The sequence below is a fragment of the Geotrypetes seraphini genome, chromosome 6 (assembly GCF_902459505.1).
Source record: "Geotrypetes seraphini chromosome 6, aGeoSer1.1, whole genome shotgun sequence".
Classification (NCBI taxonomy): domain Eukaryota; kingdom Metazoa; phylum Chordata; class Amphibia; order Gymnophiona; family Dermophiidae; genus Geotrypetes; species Geotrypetes seraphini.
In genome coordinates, this window is record NC_047089.1 from 55,751,629 (window position 1) to 55,774,568 (window position 22,940).

A 22,940-nucleotide genomic window follows, 5' to 3' on the forward strand; every position below is an offset into this window, starting at 1 on the left:
GCAGAAGCCATGCTGGCTCGCCTTCAGTTGTCCATTTTTTTCTATGTGTTCGCAGATTGTGTCCTTTATCATTGCTTCCATCATCTTTCCCGGAACCGAGGTCAAGCTCACAGGCCTGTAGTTTCCCGGGTCACCCCTTGATCCCTTCTTAAAGATGGGCGTGACATTTGCTATTTTCCAGTCCTCTGGGATCTCTCCAGTTTTTAGGGAGAGGTTACATATTTGGCGGAGTGTCTCTGCTATTTCGTTTCTCTTGCAATTGAAAGGAAATTCTCAAACAAGAGCACATACAGTAAAGGTGAAAGAGTATAGACTCAGGAGTAACATAAGAAAATACTTCTTTATAGAAAGAAGTAATGCATGAACTGTTTCCCACAGGTGGTCGTGTAGGACTGTATCTCAATTTAAGAAAGCATGAGACAAGCAGAGAGGACTTCTAAGGGACAGGAAAGGATAGCAGAGATTGGTAGTTGGTATGGATGGGCTTTATCTGTCATCATTTTCGGTCTACACATAACAAAATTCAGTCTACACATAACAGAAAAAAAATGTATCCAATCTTGAACCTCTGTTTTGCAAACTACCTTCCAGGCCCTTCAAAGATCCAGGCATGCTCTTTTACCAACTATTTACTGCTCGATGAAAATCTGCTACAAGCTACAATTAAAAGTGCTATTTTGTTTTAGCTTTCAAATGTTATTATTCCAGTATCCTGGGAATCAAGAATACCTAGGTAAACTTACTTGTGTCCATTTATGGTTGTCACTTGTGATAGAATGAACATCAGAAATCAGAGTCTGGACAAAAAAAAAAAAAATAAATAATTTGGTCATTTTCAGAGAAGTGTTTTGTGTTTTTTTTAAATTAAGAGATAGATTATTGTCATCTTTAGTGATATTTTCTGTACTATTATTTATATTCTGTCTCCTTCCCTCCCTTCAGAATAGTGTTCAAAGAGGTTAACATAACAAATGTATCTCCAAGCATAAAATTATATAAGTAGAGAGTTACTAGTTTATAATCACACAACCTTAATCAAAATCATATCCTCTACTCCCACTAAGGGATAAGATTGTATTTACCACTGTAACCAAAATTAATAGTAAAAGAGCTCATTTTAAGAAAGGCTTCCTTTGTGTAAAACCACATTTTATGCTCACGGAAAGAGCAAATTCAAAAACAATGTGCTAGATACATATATAAAGTATGTGGACATTTTTAAGTAAACATTCTAAAACTGCTGTTATTCAGTTCGATTCTAAAATTTCCCTGAAATATTGGTAACAAATACTAATCCACCAACCCTAATTTATAAACCGCACCATATACCCATTCTAGGCTGTGCTACATGCATACATAAAAAAATTAATTAATCAATCATCAACAGACAACAATGCTTAAATTAAAATCATAAAACAAAAATCTAAATGACTATCATAACCCCATATTACACCTGAAGGTGCTCCCAAAAGTACCCTTCTAGTAGCAAACTGCTGTTCTAGGAGGTTGCTTGCATGGCCTCTTTTGATATCTGCAGGGAAAGAAGGGGGGGGGCTGCTAGAGGCCTGCAGCTGAAGGGCACAACAACAGAATAAAGACAGCTGAAGGGCACAACAACAGAATAAAACAGAAGAGATGAGGCTGGGAAGAAGAGACTGTGAAACAGTACACAGAGTTAAGGGATAATTTTCTGTAAAAGTGACTATTCCCATTAGGAAGCTCATTAATTCCTCTTCTGTACTTCTTTCTCACTGCTTTCAATGATGTATCTGGTCACTTACCTGCATCGTTGGACGTAATAGAATATGCCTGCTTTGGTACGTAGGAGACTTGATGCTCCCTGACTGTCTATAATCTCGGATTTCTGTTATCACACACCCACAATGGAAAATGTTCACCTATTTAAAAATAACCAAGTTAAAAATACATTGCATTATATTATTACATTACATTACATTAGTGATTTCTATTCCGCCATTACCTTGCGGTTCAAGGCAGATTACATCCAAACTAAAACAAGAATTACATTCAAAATTTGAAGGAATAGAATAAGCGATGACAAAAAATTTTTAAGGTAATAAAACGTTGGGTAAAGAGTTACCAATGGGAAGTAGAGGTCTTTAGGAGATACGAAAAGGGTGAATTATGGGATTTTAGCTAACGTTTGGTAGATAGAAGAATATTAGAGAGTACTAAGGGTATAGAGAGTGTTGGATGTTGGGTTGGGATAACAAAACAATCTCATCACACATTTTCATTAAAAAAACATGCTAACAGAGCTCTAAAATAGCCTTCCCAATAAACTAATAAAAGGCCTTAACAAATAATAAGATTTTAAGTTGTTTTTTAAAAATACATCTTATCCCTACAGAGAGTCAGGTACCCTGGCAGGGCATTCTACAAACATGGACCTGCCACTGAAATTGCTGACCTCTGTGTCATCCTATAGTGTGTCTCTCCAAGTGCCTCAATTGATAGTTGCATTTCAGATTGAGATCTCAAAACTCTAGGAGGAGCATACTGTTTCAACACTTGAGTTAAATACCAGGGAGCCACCCCATAGATCACCTGGTGTACAACTGTCAAAACCTTATACTCAATTCTCATCTCAATCGGCAACCAATGCAACTGTTTCAACACTGGACTGATATGCTCATTCCAGTCCGCTCCAGCGATCATTCTTGAGCAGCGTTCTGAATGATTTGTAGTGCTCTGATCTTAACTTTCACAACGCCCATCAAAAATGAATTGCAAAAATCCAATTTTGTCACAACCATACTTTGTACTACAGTTCGGAAATCAATAATGGACAGCATCGTTTGGTCAATTGTTCCCATAATTATGTTTATTTTATTAACTAAACTATTTTTATTGATTAATGTACACCGCCTAGAAGTCTGATTAGGCGGTCTAATAAATTTTTAAATACACTTGAAACTTGAATCCTAATTGAAAAAAAATCTTTAATAACATGCATAATGTGTGCCTGCATCGTAAGATCTGCATCCCTGACATCAGGAGAAATAGGGAACGCCTCAATTTGCACTTTCAAACTATAATTCATCATTCCGTATGAACATTTTAGTACATGGATGCCCAAATTGTTTTCATATGGATCAAAGAAGAACATTTGAGTCAGTTATAATAAAAGAATAAGAAAAAGAGAATAGAGAAATCTAGAACAATACTATCTCATCTTCAAGGGAACAGTCACTGCAAATGATTTCACAGGAGAATGCACCATCTACTACGAACAATGGAAGGGATAAGAAAAGGAATTGATCACACTATTTACCAAAATAAACCAGATATACTGTATAATAGTACTGTGCATGGTTCCTCTGGGTACACACCTGCATTCCTGTTTTTGAAGGTGGGAAACTCTACTTCCTTACAAAGAATGGTATAACAGCAACAAATACAATGATAATGATATGGTAAAAGAAGGGTTAACAAAACATCAAATTAAGAGAAGTCAGAGCCTCGGCTAAGAAGAGATGTGAAGAGAGTGGCCTGAAGATAAAATATGATCAGCATTCATGTGATGTGGGCAGATTCTTGAGCCTGGTGATTGGATATTGACAAGAAACCAGGGTTTTCCTGAATGTCAAAAAGAGTCAAAACATTTGGGAAGAAATACCTGATAAAGTAACTGAAAAAGTGGGAACTTATAATAACATTTATAAAATTCAGGACAGGGATGGGAAAACTATACTGGTACACAGGAACCAGTTAAAAAAATAAGTTACTTGTGAGCTAATGAATGAGGAGCTTGTAGCATATGAAGATTTGGATAACAATGTGAATGAGCAGCTGCTGATGAAGGAGATGAAACTGAATGTGAAAAACCTGAAACATCTTGTTTAATAATATCAACTGAGACATCTCCTTTTGTAGAAGGTATGACAGAGCATTTAATGTGTACTATGCTGAAAACAACATCTGATGTTCAGATTTGAATTTCTTATAGAGAAAATATGGGAGAGTTACCCAATTATTTACACAAGTCTTTAATTTTGTAGTAATATTTGTCAAATATTCTATGACACAACTCGGAAAACAATCTTCTCAGTTACAACTCCCACCCTTTAGAATGCCCTCCCTTTTATTTTGCAGTAATATTCATCAAATATTTTATCACACAACTTAGAAAGCAATCTTTTCAGTTACAGCTTTGGAATGCCCTCCCTCACTACCTTAGAAAAGAAGACACTTATTAAACTTTAAATCCAATCTTAAGACATTTTTGTATAATGATGCTTTCGTCACATGATTCCATCAATCAAACTTTATGCCAGACACATGCCCCAACTCCTACTGTTTCTCTCCTTTTTCTTTGATAGGAAACTATTGTAGCTAGCTTCTCCTCCCCACCTTTTGTAACACGTCTTTGTACAATGTCAGTATCTTTTATGGCCCTTTATTTAATGTGCTTTTATTCTTTTTTGACTTGCTTTTGAATTTATATGTACTGTATGTACACTGCCTAGACTGCTAGATAGGTGCTATATCAAAATAAAAATAAACTTGAAACTTGAAGAGGGAGGGATGATGGTATATTTAAAAAAAATGTTTGTTATATGCTCGTTTTTTAATTTTTTTTCTCCTGAATTCATACACATGCTGGCTTCTGAATCACTACTAAATGGATTTTCTTTTGGGTTAACAACTACTATCTTTGGGAAGTTGTCAAGAGGTTCTTTATATATGAAGGGGAATGGTGGTATGAAGTGAGTCACTTCAACTCTCTTGGCTTGCAATAAAATCATCAGAATATATTACCTCAGGGCTGCTTGACAAACTGTTATTTGGATTCTCTTTAAATCCAACTGATATGAAAGAAGCAAACTGCCCACCGGTGTTCCCATGATCATGAATGGTATTTATGTTCTTACTGACAATGGTATCACCAATACCAAAGTCCTGTGCTACAGGTTGTGGTAGCAACATTTTACCATTCCTTTTATTTTCTCTGAAATGTTCTGGATCAACTTGGGATTTTTCCAATGAGCACAAGTTGGCATTATCTTCCAGGCAATTATTACTCACAGCTTTTTTAACATGATCATTCAGGCCATGTTCTGTATTATGATTTTGAGGGAGAAGTTTTATTCCATTTTTATTCATACCATTTTTATTCATACTGCTTTTCATTAAAGGCTCAATTTTCTCAACAAATGATCTATTTGGATAGGAAATTCTTCCATTGCCAGATCTATATGACTGTATGTGTGTTGAAGAATGCTTAGAGAGTTTCTCTTTTGGCAAGTTACTTCTATTCCTTCTCTTCTTCAATTTCAGCATTTCTTGTTGTTTCTTCCTATATTGCTCTCTGCGTTCATGTACAATTAGCATATCTGGGGTTTTCTGCTGTAAGCGCAGTTTTAGTGTATTTGTCAGTCCATAAAATAATTTTTTTGTTGAATGTCCATGGCTTTTAGTCTCACTGCTCTTCTTGGGTTCTGTAATTTTTTTAGCTTCTTTTTGAGGATTCTTTGAAAGTGATGTGTCTAGTTTCAAAACATCAGCAATTTTGTGCTTGGGACTAGAAGACTTTTTATCTTTCTCAGGGAACTCTAATTTGTCACTTTCTGTCTGTAATTTAGACTGAATTTGGGATTCTTTGGAACCCTTCTTGTTGCTCACACTTCCTAAAGCCATGTAGTATGCCCACTGCAGCAGCTACCAGCTGAAAACACTAGAACAGATTCTCAATTTGAATTTCTTGGTTCTATTGCTCTATGTAATTAGCGTATTTTTCTCTCCTAACTGTACATTTTAGCATGGCTATCTCCCACACTTTAAAAGTGTGTTACATGTCTCTCTCTGATGCCTACATGACACTGCAGATAAGCACTGAGATTTATGAAAATGAGATTTCCTAAGGAGAAACTGTCAGAACCCTTAAAGCAGTGTCTCTCAAACTGTGTGCCCCGAAGAGATTCCGGGTGTACCATAAGAGATTCCAGAATTTTACAAATCCCCTTTATAAGTATACATTAGAATAGATAACATGTATGTCATGTAAGCAAGAGACTGTCAATGTTATGAGTGTCTATGTGTGTAAGGATACAATTGCCCAAACAAGCATCATTCTTTGATGTGATTGGTCCTTCAAAACTAACAGCAAGTAATTTTAGTTTTAATTTTATTTTTTATGCAGTAGTTATTCTAACAAAAAAAAAAAAGCAATCAAGGCTTTGTTACCGTTTGATCTTTGCGAACTTGTTTTTTCAGCTCTTTTTTTTTTTTTTTTTTTTTTTTTTTTATGTTTATCATTTTATTACATCCCATTTTACAAAGATGTTAAAGGAAATACAAAATTATAATCTTACTTAGTTAGAAAACTAAGATACAAAATATACAATGAAAACAATCATCAAATACAGTCCACAATTAGAGGAGAAGAGACAAAATTAAATAAAGCCCCTCGGGAAAGGGGAACATATACCCAAGAAAATCACAAATTAGGAAATAGAGCAGTGTAAGATGTTATCCTATCCATTAATTAATACCGCATTAATATCCTGTTTCATTCGGACTGTTTAGAGATTCCTTTACCCTCCAGGAAAAACCCTAATTGGGCAGGTTCAAAGAAAATATATTTACTCCCTTGATAGGAGACGAAACATTTACAGGGAAATCTTAACTGGAACACTGCCCCCAATGCAATCACTTTTGGTCGATAAATCAAGAATTCTTTCCTCCTAGATTGTGTCCATTTAGAGACATCCGGAAATATATATATCCTTTCACCTAAAAAGGTGACCTGTTTCAGATTAAAATACAATTTCAACAACATTTCTTTATCTTGTAGAAATACCAACGAGACTAATAATGTTGCCCGCCCCTGAATTTCAATATCAGATGATTGCAAAATGGCTGAAACATCCAATTGTGTTTTTTCAATTTCCACTACTTTTTCCTTTTGCATTTGTTTTAAATAATACATTTTTTGTGTCGGGGGAAGACTTGCTTCTGGGATATTTAATACAGTCAACATGAAATTCTTAAACAATTCTTGAGGCGGCATAAACTTAGCAACCGAAAAATTAAGGATTCTCAAATTCAAGTTTTTTTGTTGATTTTCTAAGTTTTCAATCTTCCTCAAGATCATCATTTTATCTGTCATTTGTTTAGTAAGTAAATTCTTAGTCTCAGTTGTTACTTTCTCTAAATTTTTAAGATCCACTTGATGTTGTTGAGTAGAAGTCTCTAAAGAACTTATCCTAGTGGTAGAATTCAAGGTAATAGAAACAAAGTTAGTGCATACCAGATGTAGATTCTCTATTGCAGTCCAGATGGAGTCCAGTGTTACTGCCTGAGGTCTCACCAATGGCTTGAGGGAGGAGATAGCAGCCAGATTTTCTATAGCTTCTGCCCCAAGAGAAAGACTCTGGGCTCCTACGACCTCACTACCATTCGCTGCCAAAGGCTCCTCACTCCCTGAACGCTGCACCTCCGAGACCGGGGTCAGCGTGGTTGTGACTACTTCCGGGTTCATCGCGGCAAACGAACATGTCTCTCTCCTTACAACGGAGGAGCCCTCCTGCATGTTCTGCTCCACCGACGTTTCCCCGGGTTTGGGAGGGGTATGCGGTCCTCGCGGGCTCAGCGAGAGAGACATCTCGCTGTCCAGGCTGTGAGCTTCCCGGCTCGCAGCAACAGCAGAATCGCCCGAAGTGGAAGGTTGGACTGTAAAGGCAGTAATTACAGTCTGTCTCGGCGTCGAGGATCCGGAGGTAGGTGGAGGGACACCCCTCTGTTTTCCCCTTCTCTTCGGCATGGAAACAATTTTCTCAAAAAAGGATTTTAACGAAAAAGTAGACCTTGAGATGGGAGTGCTCCTCTCAGCGTCCTGCTCCAGACGCCATCTTGTCTCCTCTCACCGTTTTTTTCAGCTCTTACAAATTAAATTAAAAAAAAAAAAACAACCTACAGATGGTGGATGATGAAATGTGTGTTTGCTTGTTGACTATCAAGTCACATTTTGAATTAATTTGCACTCAAAAACAAGCATACTGCATTGATTAGCAATTCTAATCTACTTTAGTTTCACCATTGTTACAATTACCAATACATAGCTTAAAGAACTTTAAATAAATAAATCTCAAATTAAATTTTTTGCTGGTTTTGCAATTTTATAATTTCAATTGTGCCGCAGAAAACATTTGCTCCATTTATTGTGCCATGAAAAACATTTTCTCTGTTTAGTGTGCCGGAGCTAAAAAAAAGTTTGAGAAACATTTCCTTAAAGAGTAATATTTCCACTGGAATTATTTACAAGTCAGCGCAAAAAGGGGAATTTTAAAGCTACTGTGATATTAAGAGAACTGAATTTTCTGGAAATCATTTTATGCTAGCATTGTGGCTTTAACTCGTGGTAATATAAGTTTACTTTTTTGGGGTATCAAAGATTAAATTTACCCACTTCTTTAAGGCCTCTAAAGGGTGAAGGGCAACATCTGTTTTAAAGACATTGACAAAATACCAAGGAAGGAACTATGCCAAGTCAGAGCCCTGCCACTATTATGCATCTTATCATTACTGTCCATGAGAATAAATGTCAATATTTTAACATATTTCTAAATTTTAAAAAGCCAAAAAAGTGAATAATAATGAAATCTATTCTTTGGCACTATCAAAACCACAAACACAAAAGTAACTTTCCCTTATTTTATAAGCTATCTAAAGCTTCCAATGCAAAAGCCACTTTCAAAGGGGTAATGCTGCCATTTTCTTCAGAGTGCAGAACCAGCATTTCTAAAGCTATGGTGGCCTAACTTCATAGCTATTAACATTTTTTTTCCCTAATCTAATTCTCTTTTAGTCACAATTTTACATTCTTTCATTCCCTGTTGCCATAATTACATACTGTATACACTTTTACATATGCACTGGTACTACCAATGGATTTCTGGAAAGTTGTAGTGTGTTGGTACTGTCCCGTGTACTCCATGGGCTGCAGTTTCATTAAATCTACTCACTCTCTAAACATTGTTGCTACTATATTTAATATCCAGGCCCTCTGCCTTTTCTTAATGCCAAGTTCTATAAACTCAACACAGCCACTAGAGTTAACAAGGTAGTTGTCCAACATTTGACCTCCCCAAACTCATTATTTGAACCTTAACTATGGTCTCTCATAGTAACATAGTAAAAGACAGCAGTCTGCCCAATAGGTATACACATTATAAATTCATGATTAAATTAAATTGTCTTTTTTCTTTAATATTTTTGGACCATAGACAGTAAAAGTCTGTCTAGTACGATCCTTAGGTTCCAACTACTGTCCCTCTGCAATCTGCGTACCACGGATTACTTGGATGCATGCTTATTCTTCTCAGAACTGAGCCTATCACTGGCCATGAAGGGAACACATAAAGCAATCCCTGCTCCACTAGCGTGTCCATGACAGCAGTGTCTGACTTGTATCTGTGGCTGAAGAACTGATCGACCTTCATGTTCTTGGAAGCTTGGGAGGAACGGGAGCTGAAGGACTGAGGCCTCCTGACACCTCCAAACTGCTGCCAGGAGCTCTGATACCCCCTCTGGGTGGAAGGTCCTCCTGCATTTTGGCAAAAGCACTGGGAGACATGACAATTACCATGACTGGACCATCTAGAGGCTCTTGGTCTGGAATCTGGCGAGGACTTAGGCCAATAATCTGTCACACGGGACATTAGATCGTCGAGTTCCATCCCGAAGAGCAACTGTCCCTTGAATGTTAACCTGCTCAATGTGGCTTTGGTGATGGAATCATCAGCCCATTGTCTGATCCAAAGTATTCTATGGGCTGAAATAATATAGGCAGACACTTTACTCAGGATTCTAAACAGGTCATATAGCGCGTCTGCCACATAGTTGACCCCTGGTAGAAGAAATTGCGAGTAGACGTCTTCAATCTTCTCTGGCAAGCAGCATACCTTGGAATGGAATGCGCGCTGACAGGCAGCGGAAGGGTGGCAGAAGACGGAAGGCTCTTCATCATTGGAATTAGCTTTGTGTTGCCAGGACGGTGGGATCACCCCAGCTGACCCGGAAGTTTGTGCCTGTGGGCTATAGACTTCCGCCTAAGTCTGTGTCTTCTTGCAGCCAGATGCCTTGGATGGACTGAGATCCTCTGCAGCACAAAAAAGCATTGTCCAGAGAAAAAAAAAAAAAAAGTAAAAATAAACACGAATAGAAGAGAAAAGTTTCCTACAAATTTGCTGTAGGAAATAACACTGAGGAGTTCAAGATCAGCCCAGAATGTAAGTGGGAGAAGACAAGAGAGTCAAATTTGGGTTCCTAGAGATTCTTGCAGGTTGGATAGGATAATTACCCATTGGTCAAGACTGACAGTCATGTTGCACAGTAATTATCCATTATGAGATTTGGAGTAAAGACTGAAATAAATCTCTTTTTACATGCAATTTGTTGGGTTTTCTTTTTTCAACATAAAATATGATCATTTTTAAATTCCAAAGTGACCAAATATCTTTCTGCCAGAATATTTCCATTGGATGAATTAAAAACATACAGACTAGATTCTTCTTAAATTGATGTTTAATGCAGAGTTTTTCCTATTGCCTTACTGAATCCATACTCCGTTATGTTTTCAGGATATCCTTAATGGATATGCATGAGCTAAACCCAAATGCACTGGAGACCCACCATATACAATTCTGTATCATCACTTGATATTACCCGAGAGCAACTTCTTTGTGCCTCTATTTTTTCTCTTTCAACTGCTCACCTCCAGGCCTATGTATAACAATCTCAAAGAATATGGCTTGCTTTATTAGTTATTTTAGCTTTGGTCAGTCAATATATGTAAATCAAGGACCTGAGCTATAATGTCCATAAGCTGTTTTTTTCCCCAGTCTTTTAGAAGTAGCCTCAGCCCCACCACTCCACCGCTTCGTTACTTTGCCATTGCGGGAAGAATTACATGAGAACTCATCATTGGCTGCTTATACTACTATTTTAATACATTTTGCTTTACTATCAAAAAAAATTTTTTCCTTTTCAAATGATTATTTAATCCTTTAGTATACTAATGTACTTAGCTTTTTTTTCCCTTTTCTTTTTTTCTTGCTGAGCCAACGTCCGAGAGTTAAACCCGACATGCCATGTTTCGCACTAAAGAGTGCTTTATCAAGGGTCTCTCATGACCGCCCGTGTCATCCGACTATTCAGATTTAAGAATGTAAGATCTTACATTCTTAAATCTGAATAGTCGGATGACACGGGCGGTCATGAGAGACCCTTGATAAAGCACTCTTTAGTGCGAAACATGGCATGTTGGGTTTAACTCTCGGACGTTGGCTCAGCAAGCAAAAAAGAAAAGGGAAAAAAAAGCTAAGTACATTAGTATACTAAAGGATTAAATAATCATTTGAAAAGGAAAAAAAATTTTTTTTGAAAGTAAAACAAAATGTATTAAAATAGTAGTATAAGCAGCCAATGATGAGTTCTCATGTAATTCTTCCCGCAATGGCAAAGTAACGAAGCGGTGGAGTGGTGGGGCTGAGGCTACTTCTAAAAGACTGGGGAAAAAAACAGCTTATGGACATTATAGCTCAGGTCCTTGATTTACAACTATGTATAACAATAGCATCCATTCTCTCACTGCTCAATCTTCTTTCTTCCTCTCACCATTTTCAGTTCCTCTTTACTCCACTGCTTCATTATCAAAGGCCTAGTTATTTTGGATGTAATTATGCCACAGTTCATCAATATCTTTACAGGACCTGATGCATCTTTACGATACCATCGATAGCACATTTTTAGAAAAAGAGTAATAATCAAGGTGCAACTGAAATCTATCTACCAGGCTATACATTTCTGGTAAGGAATAGTAATGAATTATTTCAGGGTCAATACAAACAAGAATGCTGCAATTTTAAGAATCAGAAATCATTCTAACCTGAGATTTCTCCAGAAGATCTACCAAAATAGGAGGCAACTCTTCAGCATCCAAATATTCCAGTAGTTCTCCCTCTTCATAGGGCAATCGTATGGTTTCGGAATCTGAATTGAAACCAAAAACATTATCTTAGTGAAAAAAGCAGAGAAAACTGTTAAAAAGTCAATGTCCAATATCATGTGCAGAGCTTGCCTCACTACCATATCTTAGGCATTAAAGCACAGAGGCCAACATTCAAAACTCACTCAGTCGTAAGATAACTGTTTGAGTCCATTTACTAAGTTGCAGTAAAAAGTAGGCTTTGCACACCCTTGTACTGTTTTTTTTTCCATGCTTTGCTAAGGCCATTTTTATTGCAACCCCAAAATGGCCAATTTTCCATCTTTTGTATTAATGACCATGTGTAAATGTTGATGTTAGCTCGTAGCCATTAAAAAAAAATAAAAATTAACACATGAGCACTTGTTGACGGTGTCAGGTCAAAAGCGCGCCGGGACAAAGGCGCGCCCAGACAATTGAGCGCAGCGCGGAGGCGCGTGCCGCTCAAAATTACTATTTTTAGGGCTCCGACGGGGGGGGGGTGTGGGGGGGAACCCTCCCACTTTACTTAATAGACATCGCGCTGTGTTGTGGGGGCGGTGGGGGGTTGTAACCCCCCACATTTTACGGAAAACTTCACTTTTTCCCTGTTTTTAGGGAAAAAGTTAAGTTTACAGTAAAATGTGGAGGGTTACAACCCCCCAAACCCCCCATAACGCCGGCGCGATGTCTATAAAGTAAAGTGGGGGGGTTCCCCAACAAAAACCCCCGTCGGAGCCCCTAAAAACAGTAATTTTGAGCGGCGCGCGCTTCCGCGCTGCGCTCAATTGTCTGGGCGCGCCTTTGTCTTTCGCGCCGTTGTCTATGAACCCTTGTTGATGCTTCTTTTATAGGCAATAAGGGCTCACATGGTAAACCTGTACTAACCAGCTAGCATGTGGTAGTGTAGCTGCATTAAATGATTATTGCAGAACACCCACTCTCCACCCCTCTAGACACCCCTCCCTCCAGGATAAAAATAAAAGTATTTTTTTTTACCGTGAACCAATTTGGTAATTACCACAGGACACCTCAGTGTGTCCTAAGGTATGTCATTTTAATCCACAGTAAGCGTGCAGTAGCATTTACTGTAGCTTAGTAGAAAGGCTACTAAATCTGTAAATTTCTTATATTTTAACCATATATAAACAGAACAGAAAAACAAAAAAAATCTCAAAGCCATTATCCCTTCTCCTATTTAAAAAATAAATGAACAGTAGCAGGACAACATGAAAATCACACCTCAATCTCTTTCAAGGTTTAAAAATAAGAAGGTAGCTAGAGTGGTGTCTGAAACCTGCCACCCTTTTTGTTTTAGAAATAAATCTCAAGTGTCCCTCACTTCTTTTCAACTCCCTGCCCTATAATGCACCTCAAGAAACCCACAATAACTCTCTATTTTAGATGGTATTTCTACACCTTTTGTGGGACTTTTTGTTTTTATAAAGGCACATAGGACTGTTGCACTGAGTTCCAAGCCTCATTCCTCAGGCACAAGGTAGGAAGCAGAGCTAGGACCTCTCTCCCATTGGCCCAAGCTTACTGCTTCTTACTTGACCAATAAGGTCTGCTCCATCTGCTAGAGACCAAGAAAATACTGCCAGAGAAGCCTCTAATGCCACTGTTATAATTTCATGCATATTAATTGTGGATATCCTGAAGACCCGACTGGCCGGGTGTGTCCCAAGGTCTGCTCTGAGAATGACTGGCATACAGGAAAAATGTTGACAAGAGCAAAAATCAAGTTGGTGCAGGGGTTCTCAATCCAGACACTGGGATATATCAAACCAGTCAGGTTTTCACAATACCCACTATGCATGAGACAGATTTGCATACAGAGAAGGTTTGATGGCTTGGTATGTCTCGAGGACTGAGTTGAGAACTCCCGAGTCAGTAAATAGTACAGACAAAAATAGACTGAGGTGACCTGTGGTATAAACAGCTGAATGGAAAGTTCTGTGCAGGCTCAGAAAATTCTTCTTGGTTTCGCTGAGCTTTGAAGGAGCTGCCTGTGTAAATGCCAAATGATGTCACCCACCTTGTGTGACTGATTCATTTTGCTTATTGATGGAGTACAAAGGGATCTCATCTTTAGGCATCTCAATATTTTAATAGGCTGCTGTTGCAAAATAAGTGACATATTTTTCCACTGAATACAATTCTGCTAAAGACTACAAATTCCAATCTTGGGGTTTACATGAATATTTTATGTTTATATCAAGATTAACAGATGTTTGTTAAGGAACATAAGGAACATAAGAATTGCCGCTGCTGGGTCAGACCAGTGGTCCATCGTGCCCAGCAGTCTGCTCCCGCGGTGGCCCTTAGGTCAAAGACCAGTGCCCTGAGTCTAGCAGCAGAAAAAATAACCAGGATTCAGACACCAGGCTTCCCATTTCCTATTTTGAAAGACAATTGTAAGTGTTTCTTATTTGTTACCTGATCCATTTTTGCCCCTGAGCATGAGCGAATACCCCTCGTTTCCAGGATAGAGGTTCACCACCAAACAGGACAGTGTCTCCTGCATAACCAGTTTCTCCAGTAAGTTCACATTTCTTCTCAGCTTCTGTTTTAGAAAAACACAATGTTTGTAAAAATAATTCTTTAAACAGTACTAGTCTTTCTTACACAAAGCTGCAGGAAATCTAATTGGATCAGTTTGTCATTTTCTTAAGTATACTCGCTTTGGTTTAATTACAACTTATTTTAAAAAAAAAAAAGGATCTACATCTGTGAGCAACGTATGTATAGTACAAGAGGTAAACCGTTCAGTATCCTAGAACTGATCTACAGATGCTGAGAGAAAACTCAGCTTTTTAATATGGAGCTGCTTGAAGGTTTCTTCACAAATTCAGAATATTATTAGTGCTCTACAAAGTAATTTAGGGCTCCTTTCACAAAGCCACGGTAGTAAAGTTGCTGTGGTAAATGCACTGAAGCCCATTCAATTCCTATGGGCTTTGGGGCATTTACTACAGCTGCCATTGCTATTGTAGCTTTGTAAAAGGGGCCCTTAAAGACTGTATAATATAAACTGACTGCTAATTAGTTTTAAAAATACAATGCTGTTTAGTATATTATGCCACAATTCTATGAATCTGTCGCAAACTGTCCACTGGGCTCCTATATTTGTTAATAAAAGTGACCTGAAAAATCCATTTAGATCACTGATCCTCTAAAAAGGCGATTCACGAATCAGAGTCTCAAGAAACCCCAGCAGATCAGGTTTTCAGCATATTCCCAATTAACATATTCATAACCTCCTCCCCCCCTTTTACAAAACTATAGTGTGGATTTTAGCGCTGGAAAGCAACGGTAATAGCTCCAATGCTCAAAGGAATTCTATGAGCATTGGAGCTGTTACTGCCACGGTCTGCACTAAACAACGTACTACGGTTTTGTAAAAAGGGGGGAAATTTACTAAATACTCTCCCTGGCCCCCATTGTCTGACATCTCTTTCTTCCTCTCCACTGGCCAAGAATCTCTTCCTAGCTTCCCATCCCCCTTTCTGGTCTGGTCACTGTATCTAATCTCCCCCCTATTTGTGGGTCTAATATCCATGCCTCTCCTCTCCCACCCCACCACCCATATCCCCCCTCCCTCCCTCCCCCACAGGTCTTGCTTCTTTCTCACACACACCCCTGTGGATATGGCCTCCCCCACCCTTCCCCCATGTGGATACATCATCCACGGCCCTCCCAAAGCAGCAGCCAAGTTTTCCTCGGGTCATTTCCCACACTTCTGTTGAACATGGGCCTTATTCTCTTCTTCCGGCTCCTGACTTAGACGGACACCCCCTGAAACAGATCTGTCCTCTCTCTGACTCATGTAGATCCGGCATCTGCAGCCTTCTTAAAGCAGTAGCAATAGCAGCTGGCCAGCAGAGGCAGCGCTGTGAGCAAACTGATTGCAGTCAGCTTCACCTCTTCTACGTCAGCTGTCTGTGATGTCACCTTCTGTAGATGGGCAATGTGGCTGAAGAAATGCCCTGGCAGGGCAGGCTGCAAGCAGTCTGTTCACAGCATTGCTGACCAGCTGCTGCTACTGTTTTGGGAGGGACTTAGATGCCGGATCTACAGGGAGAGTGTCATGGTGTTTGAGAGAGGCCAGGCCTGTATGAGAGGGTAGGGGGTGTCCATCTGGTCAAGGCAGGTAGAAAAGAAGGCCCCTAACTCAACAGGAGTGTGGGAAATAACCCGCAGAAGACTTGGCATGTCTGTGCAGAATTCTCTGTGGATGGGGAATTCTGTGCAAATTCTGCACTGAGCAGTTGTGCAGAAATCCACCAGGAATAACTACTGGCATTGCCATCAAAGCCCTGCGCCAGATTTAATTCACAACTACTGGATTTGCTGCTTATTTATTCTCTTTAATCCTAGTGATCAGACCCCTCTGCTTTCTTCCCATTGGATAGAATGCAGAGGGCCAAGGTTTCTGCTACCTTTTGCTTGCCTCTTAATGCTAGAGACACTGCCTAAATCTAGTTCACGAGACTCCAAACTACTCTGGATTTCAGGTTGTCCACAGTCTACATTCATGAGATGTTTCCTCAATCTAGTCTAAGAACCAGAATTATTTGTGTATTCTGAAAAGGAGCTGGGGGTTAGAGAGAGGGGAGACCTCAAGGATCTGATTTAGAAATAATTTCTCTAGGGCCACAGGAAACGTGTGAATAAGAATAAAGGGCCCTTCTGAGATCACAGAAGAAAAGCGACCAGACAAATGTTCGAGTGGAGCTTTAGCAACACAGATTGTTTTACTTACCTTTATTTCGGGCTCTTTTTCACATTCTTCTATGTATAAGTCATATAACTTTTGAAAAACAGATTTCCTAAAAGATCAAAATATTTTTATTAAAACTGTTCTGGAATCCATAACCAGCATAAAATATTAAAGTGCTCACTACCTCCCACCAGATGAATGTTTCCGCTTGGGAGGTCTCTGATGAGCGCTTTCGATGACATACTGGAAAAGAAATGGGCAGAGTCTTAATACAGGTTTTTATAGAACAGAACTGAAAGCCACTTTAGGGCCGCAGGAACACTAGAGTGAGAATGATACAATAGTGAGCCATCTTATGTTCTTATCACCAATTCAGCCAAATGTTACTTGCCAAAACCCAGAATCAGATATTCCTCTTATAGAAAAGGTATCTGCAGGATTCTGAATGTTTTTACACTCCAATGATTCTGAATGATTGTTTTTAGACACTACAATGATAGTCTCTTTCCTAGGCTTTTAAAAGCAGCTGGTTGTGCTGTTCAACCAGAAGGAAAAATTATGTTCTTTCCTTTAGACACAGCAGATGAATTCAGAGAATAGTGACAGACTAGAGACAGCAACTTCCCATCTCTCCCTCCTATCCCGCTGTGAAGCAGCACCCCACCGATCCTCCCATTGTGAAACCTGACATACCTCCAAGGCCTCCTAAAGCAGCAGCAACGCTCTGAATGGGCTGCTTCACGACCTGCCTCACTAGGCCTCACCAATGACATCATCAGTGATGCAGCAGAGGGAAGGCCCTGGCGAGGGAGGCCTCAAAGCAGCTTGTTCAGAGTGCTGCGGCTGCTGATGTTTTAGGAGGCCTCAGAGGTATGTCAGGTCTCACCAGGGTGAGGGTGGGAGGGGGGGTACTGAATTGATGAGTCCGATTTTCTCGGACAATGAATCGATTCACCGATTTGAATCAGTGAATCGGGCAGCACTAGCATCCATTCCACTCATATAAAAAGTGATTGTACAGTATCATCATCATAAAAATCATTACAGTAAAATACCTGACTATCTAGTTGTGTACCATGTTCTATTACAGTACTAAACATTCAATAATTGGTACTCAAGCTGTGCATAAACTGCTGCATTTCACAATATGAGAAATCTTCTGAAATTATTGCTGCATCTGTGCCATGCCACAGTCAGGGAAAAGGGCAAGATGTCTATAAAAAAAGACAAAGCCAAGGCAAATTCTACCTATAATAGCAGAAAAGATGAATTTTATGTAGAAGATTCACAGTATTCTCTTTCAGGATTTTGCTTTCTAATTCATATTTACAAGTAGATAGAAATATACACAAAAGTTTGAGAAGTATTAATGGAGTAGAAGTGGTCTTCACCTTACCTCTGCACGATTCAGGGCCAATTCTAAAACATGCTGCTGCAAAATTAAAAAGTAAAAGAAACAAAAAATCAACTTTATTGAGAAAACGTGTCAAAAATAGGATTGTTTTAGACAACCTACACATCAAAACTGTGAAAAGCAAAGATCATGGCAAATATTAAAAAATGGAGCAAATCAGAGCTTTAAAGGGCAGTTCTCTAGGGTGCATAAGAATAACCTTACTGAGTCAGATCAATGGTCCATCTAGCCCAGCAAACCGTCTTCACAGAAGTCAATCCAAGTCACAAATACCTGACAAAAGCCCAAATAATAGCAGCATTCCATGCTACCGATCCAGGGTAAGTATTGGCTTCCACCATATCTGTCTCAATAGCAGACTATTGACTTTTCCTCCAAGAACTTGTCCAAACCTTTTTTTAAATTAGCTACATTAACCTTCTTACCACATCCTCTGGCAATGCATTCCAGAGCTTAACTATTCTCTGAGTGAAAAAATATTTCCTCCTATTGGTTTTTAAAGTATTACTCTAACTTCATCGAGTGTCCCCTAGCCTTTGTAAATCTTGATGCAGTAAAAAAAATTTGATCCACTTGTATCTGTTGTACATCACTCAGGATTTTGTAGACTTCGATCATATCTCCCCTCAGCCGTCTCTTTTCCAAGCTGAAGAGTCCTAACCTCTTTAGTGCACCAATAATGTGCACATATTTATAGAATAACAGTACTTCCGCATGTGACTGGCATCAGTAATTGGCAGGTACTATTTTACAAATGTGTACTTAAATCCATCAGCGTGTAACTGCATGGGAGGCGTTAATGTGGATGCAACATGGACATGCCATGTCATCTAGCAACACACACAATCTCAATAGCAAGTTCCGAGAACTGACAGCAACCATTCAGGGAGCGGCGTGGGACTAGGCAGGCACGTGAAAAGCACGTGCCTGCCTTGTGTGCCACTCTGCCGCCGCAATAGATCAGGACTCAGGCAGCCATTCAGCGAGGGCAGGGCAGGAGCACGGAAAGCTCCTGTCGATACAGCGCTGGACTGCCGGGATTTAAAAAAGGTACCGAGGGGGGGGGGTTGTTATATTCGCTCCATAAGACACACCCTTATTTCCACCCACTTTTGAGGGGGAAAAAAGTGTGTCTTAAGGAGTGAAAAATACAGTATTTACAGCATCTATGACAGCAGAATCTGAAGAAAATATCTTCCCAGGCAGCCATTTGTTTAGGTTCGGAATAGAAAGAAGTTGCACGGGGCCAAATCCAGAGAGTACAGTGGAGGAGGAATTCATTTGAACTGCAATTCATACAATTTCACTACTGAGATTGTTGATGTGTGAGTTAGTGCGTTGTCCTGGTGGAAGAAAACTTTCTTCTTGACCAAATGAGGTCATTTTGACTTGATTGTGGAGCTTAGTCATTTAATAAGCCAGCATAGTATTCACCATTAATAATTTTTTCCCTTTTCCAGATATTCAATATAAATTATCCTGTGGAAATCCCAAAAGACAATCGCCATCACCTTCCCAGCCTCTGGTGCCATTTTTGCTTTCTTCGGAGTTGGTTCATCTCTTATAGTCCATTGTTTGGATGGTTGTTTTGTCTCAGGAGTATAGTGATGAACCCAAGTCTCATCTACAGTCACAAAAAGTCTCTCATTGCGCTTAAAACACTCAAAACATGTTTTTGAAATATCTAATCAAACTTATTTTTGGTTAACAGTTGACAAACATGGCACCAATCGTGCACTCAACTTCCTCATGCCTAAGTATTTGTGTAGGATAGTGTGTATACGTTCTGATGAAAAACCAGCAGCCTCTGCTATCTCATTTAGGGTCATTCATCGATCTTCTATCACGATTCGGTGAACTTCATCAACCATTTTGTCGATTGTTGCTGTTTTTGGTCATCCAAAGCATTCTTCATCAACAGTGCTTTTTCGGCCACATTTGAACTCAGCAGCCCATGCTTTCACCGTTGAAAATGAAGGAGATGCATCACCACACATTGCGTCTAACTTATTTAATTTTGGTAGGTGATTTTTCCTTCAAAAGAAGGAATTTTATCATGGTGCAATACTCAATTTTGTCCATTTTTAAAAAATAAAGTGGAGCAATTGTTCACTTCAAAAGGATGTCAAACTGACTTGAAAATCTAGTTGTAGATGTTTATTAATGCCATCTGCTGGACAACTATGATGCTAATCTTGCTCTTTCTTGGTCATGCTAAATTCAAAGTGCTCAGTTCACATTAGAAAAGCTTACTGCAAAAAGATATTCTTTCTTTGAAAATAAAGGCAGCAAAGAAAACCCAGAAAAGCTGAAGAATCTTCATTTCCTTTTGGTATTTAGACCAGCAATCTCAGATATAAATATATTCTCAAGCTCACTATAGTATGCATTACCATCATTATATCCTTTTGAACCAACAAACTAATTCCAGTATCAACATCTGGAATAGGGCACATAAGTGCACAGTGTGTATGCAAAGTACAATATCAGTGCAAAGTAAAGTAATTTTGTCTGAAAAGTATAATTCCATATAATTTCATGAAATTTCTGGTAATTCCTTGATAACTGTGACTATTCAGTTACATCAGATTGATCAGAATGATTTTGATAACAGGCATAATAGCTTGTGTGAAAAATGAATTGAAATTCATCAATCAGCAGTGTAGCATTTGCAGTAAATCAGAAGTGGTATTTTTGTAGCCAATCAGCATTAAGCTTCATTGCATGGCAGGCAGTATACATTTCTGGGATTCCTGCAACTGGTATCATCCAAACTGATTGACCAGCGACATCAATAGCAATGAAGTCCAAATTTCAGTTCTTATCAGAGGAAAACCGGGTTCTATTTCAGGATGCTTTCGAAATATAAATGCCCTTTTAAGGGCTAATCTTCTAAACTAAACTAAACTAAGCCTTAGGTTTATATACCGCATCTTCTCCACTGAAGTGGAGCTCGACACGGTTTACAGAGTTTAAAAAATATGGGAAGAGAGAAGAGAAAGAGTTTACAAAGCATAAAAAGAGGGGATGTAATCAGGAGAAGAGATTATTATATGCTAGAGAAAAGCCAGGTTTTCAGTTGTTTTCGGAATAGTTGGAGGGAGTCCAGGTTCCGCAGCGGGACAGTGAGGTCATTCCAGAGGCCGGTGATTTTGGAGAAGAGGGATCTACCCAGTTTACCTGTGTAGAGGATGCCGTGTAGAGAGGGGAAGGATAGTTTATGTCTGTGGGCAGATCTGGTGGTAGTTGGTGTTGGGGCGAGGAAGGATAGAGGGTTTAGGGGCGGAAGGATGCCGTGAATGATCTTGAAAGCCAGGCAGGAGCATTTGAAATGAATTCTGGAAAGTACTGGGAGCCAGTGAAGATTCTCTTTCTCTCCCTAGAGAACTCATTTCCCCACCTATTGTTCGACTCTTATTTGTTTTCTTTGAAAAATTTTGTAGATCTCCCTTTCGTTCCTGTTTGTCTTAGTTTCTTGTCTTTTATACTAACTCCCCCTGTTGTCACCTGTTGTTATGTTTTAACATTGATTTTTATGTATGTATAACAGTGTTCTCCCCAGACATTTTTTCCAGCCGGGTGTCATGAAAAAGTAGCCGGGTGGGGCGCGATGGGAAAATTTGGTGGTGGGGAAAATTAACCCCCTCTTTTACTAAGGTGCGCTAACATTTTTAGCATGTTCAAACTCCTGCGCTACACGGGAAAACTAATGCCAACTCAATGCTGGCATTAGCGTCTAGCGCGTGTGGTAATTCTGTGTGCGCTAAGCACACGCTAAAACCATTTTCGCAACTTAGTAAAAGAAGCCCTAAATGTGTACTATTTTTATTAGTTAATTATTATTATTTTCCAGTGCTCAATATGACTTCCTTTTTTAAGGTTTGACACTTGTGCCAGAATATTTTTACTTAATTTAAGAAGCATCCAATGCTAGAAGGGAATAATTAGATATTTGCCCTCTTTCAAATGGTATAGAGCAGGGATCTCAAAGTCCCTCCTTGAGGGCTGCAATCCAGTTGGGTTTTCAGGATTTCCCCAATGAATATGCATTGAAAGCAGTGCATGCACATAGATCTCATGCATATTCATTGGGGAAATCCTGAAAACCCGATTGGATTGCAGCCCTCAAGGAGGGACTTTGAGACTCCTGGTATAGAGGTTTAAAAAAGGGAAAGGCGTTAATGAAGTCATTAGGTTCAATTTAGCCATTTATTTCTGCATGAATTTAAACAACTAAAAAAAAAGATAAATATAGCTCATCCAGTCATACAAGAATGGCTCTACAGGAGGAGTGCCCACACTTTTTGGGCTTGCGAGTTACTTTTAAAATAACCAAGTCAAAATGATCTACCAACAATAAAATTTTTAAAAACACAAAGCACACTGTACGCAGAGAAAATGTTAATTATCATTTATATTCCGTGAGTTTTCAAAGAGGTCAAGGCAGATGACTTTATGCAATGTCACCTCAGGAACAACTGTACAAAAATAAACAAATATACCCCCCTCCCTTCTTACTAAACCACAATAGCGTTTTTTAGCGCAGGGAGATGTGTTGAATGCCCTGCACTGCTCTCAATGCTCATAGGCTCCCTGCGCTAAAAACCGCTATTGCGGTTTAGTATAAGTGGGCCATAGTGCAAAATATAGACAGCAGATATAAATTTTCAAAATGGACACATTTTGATCACTAAATTGAAAATAAAATCATTTTTCCTACCTTTTTGTCTGGTGATTTCATGAGTTTCTGGTTGCACTTCCTTCTTCTGACTGTAAATCCAATATTTATTTATTTCTGCCATGTCCCTTTTCTT

At 39.0% G+C, this 22,940-nt stretch overlaps 1 protein-coding gene across 4 annotated transcripts in view; it reads right to left on the minus strand.

Annotated features, from left to right (window-relative positions):
- SUPT20H (SPT20 homolog, SAGA complex component) overlaps window positions 1–22,940 on the minus strand; it is a 121,304-nt gene that overhangs the window by 91,026 nt on the left and 7,338 nt on the right. For 2 of the 4 annotated variants that reach the window (XM_033947988.1, XM_033947991.1), the window contains exons 2-8: window positions 18,109–18,144; window positions 16,897–16,955; window positions 16,755–16,821; window positions 14,429–14,555; window positions 11,912–12,015; window positions 1,782–1,898; window positions 744–797 (exon numbers count right to left, since the gene is read on the minus strand). In XM_033947988.1, the coding sequence (XP_033803879.1) occupies window positions 744–797; window positions 1,782–1,898; window positions 11,912–12,015; window positions 14,429–14,555; window positions 16,755–16,821; window positions 16,897–16,955; window positions 18,109–18,144 (564 nt within the window). The remainder of the gene's footprint in view (window positions 1–743; window positions 798–1,781; window positions 1,899–11,911; window positions 12,016–14,428; window positions 14,556–16,754; window positions 16,822–16,896; window positions 16,956–18,108; window positions 18,145–22,940) is intronic. The other 2 variants (XM_033947989.1, XM_033947990.1) reach the window with 2 other exon arrangements.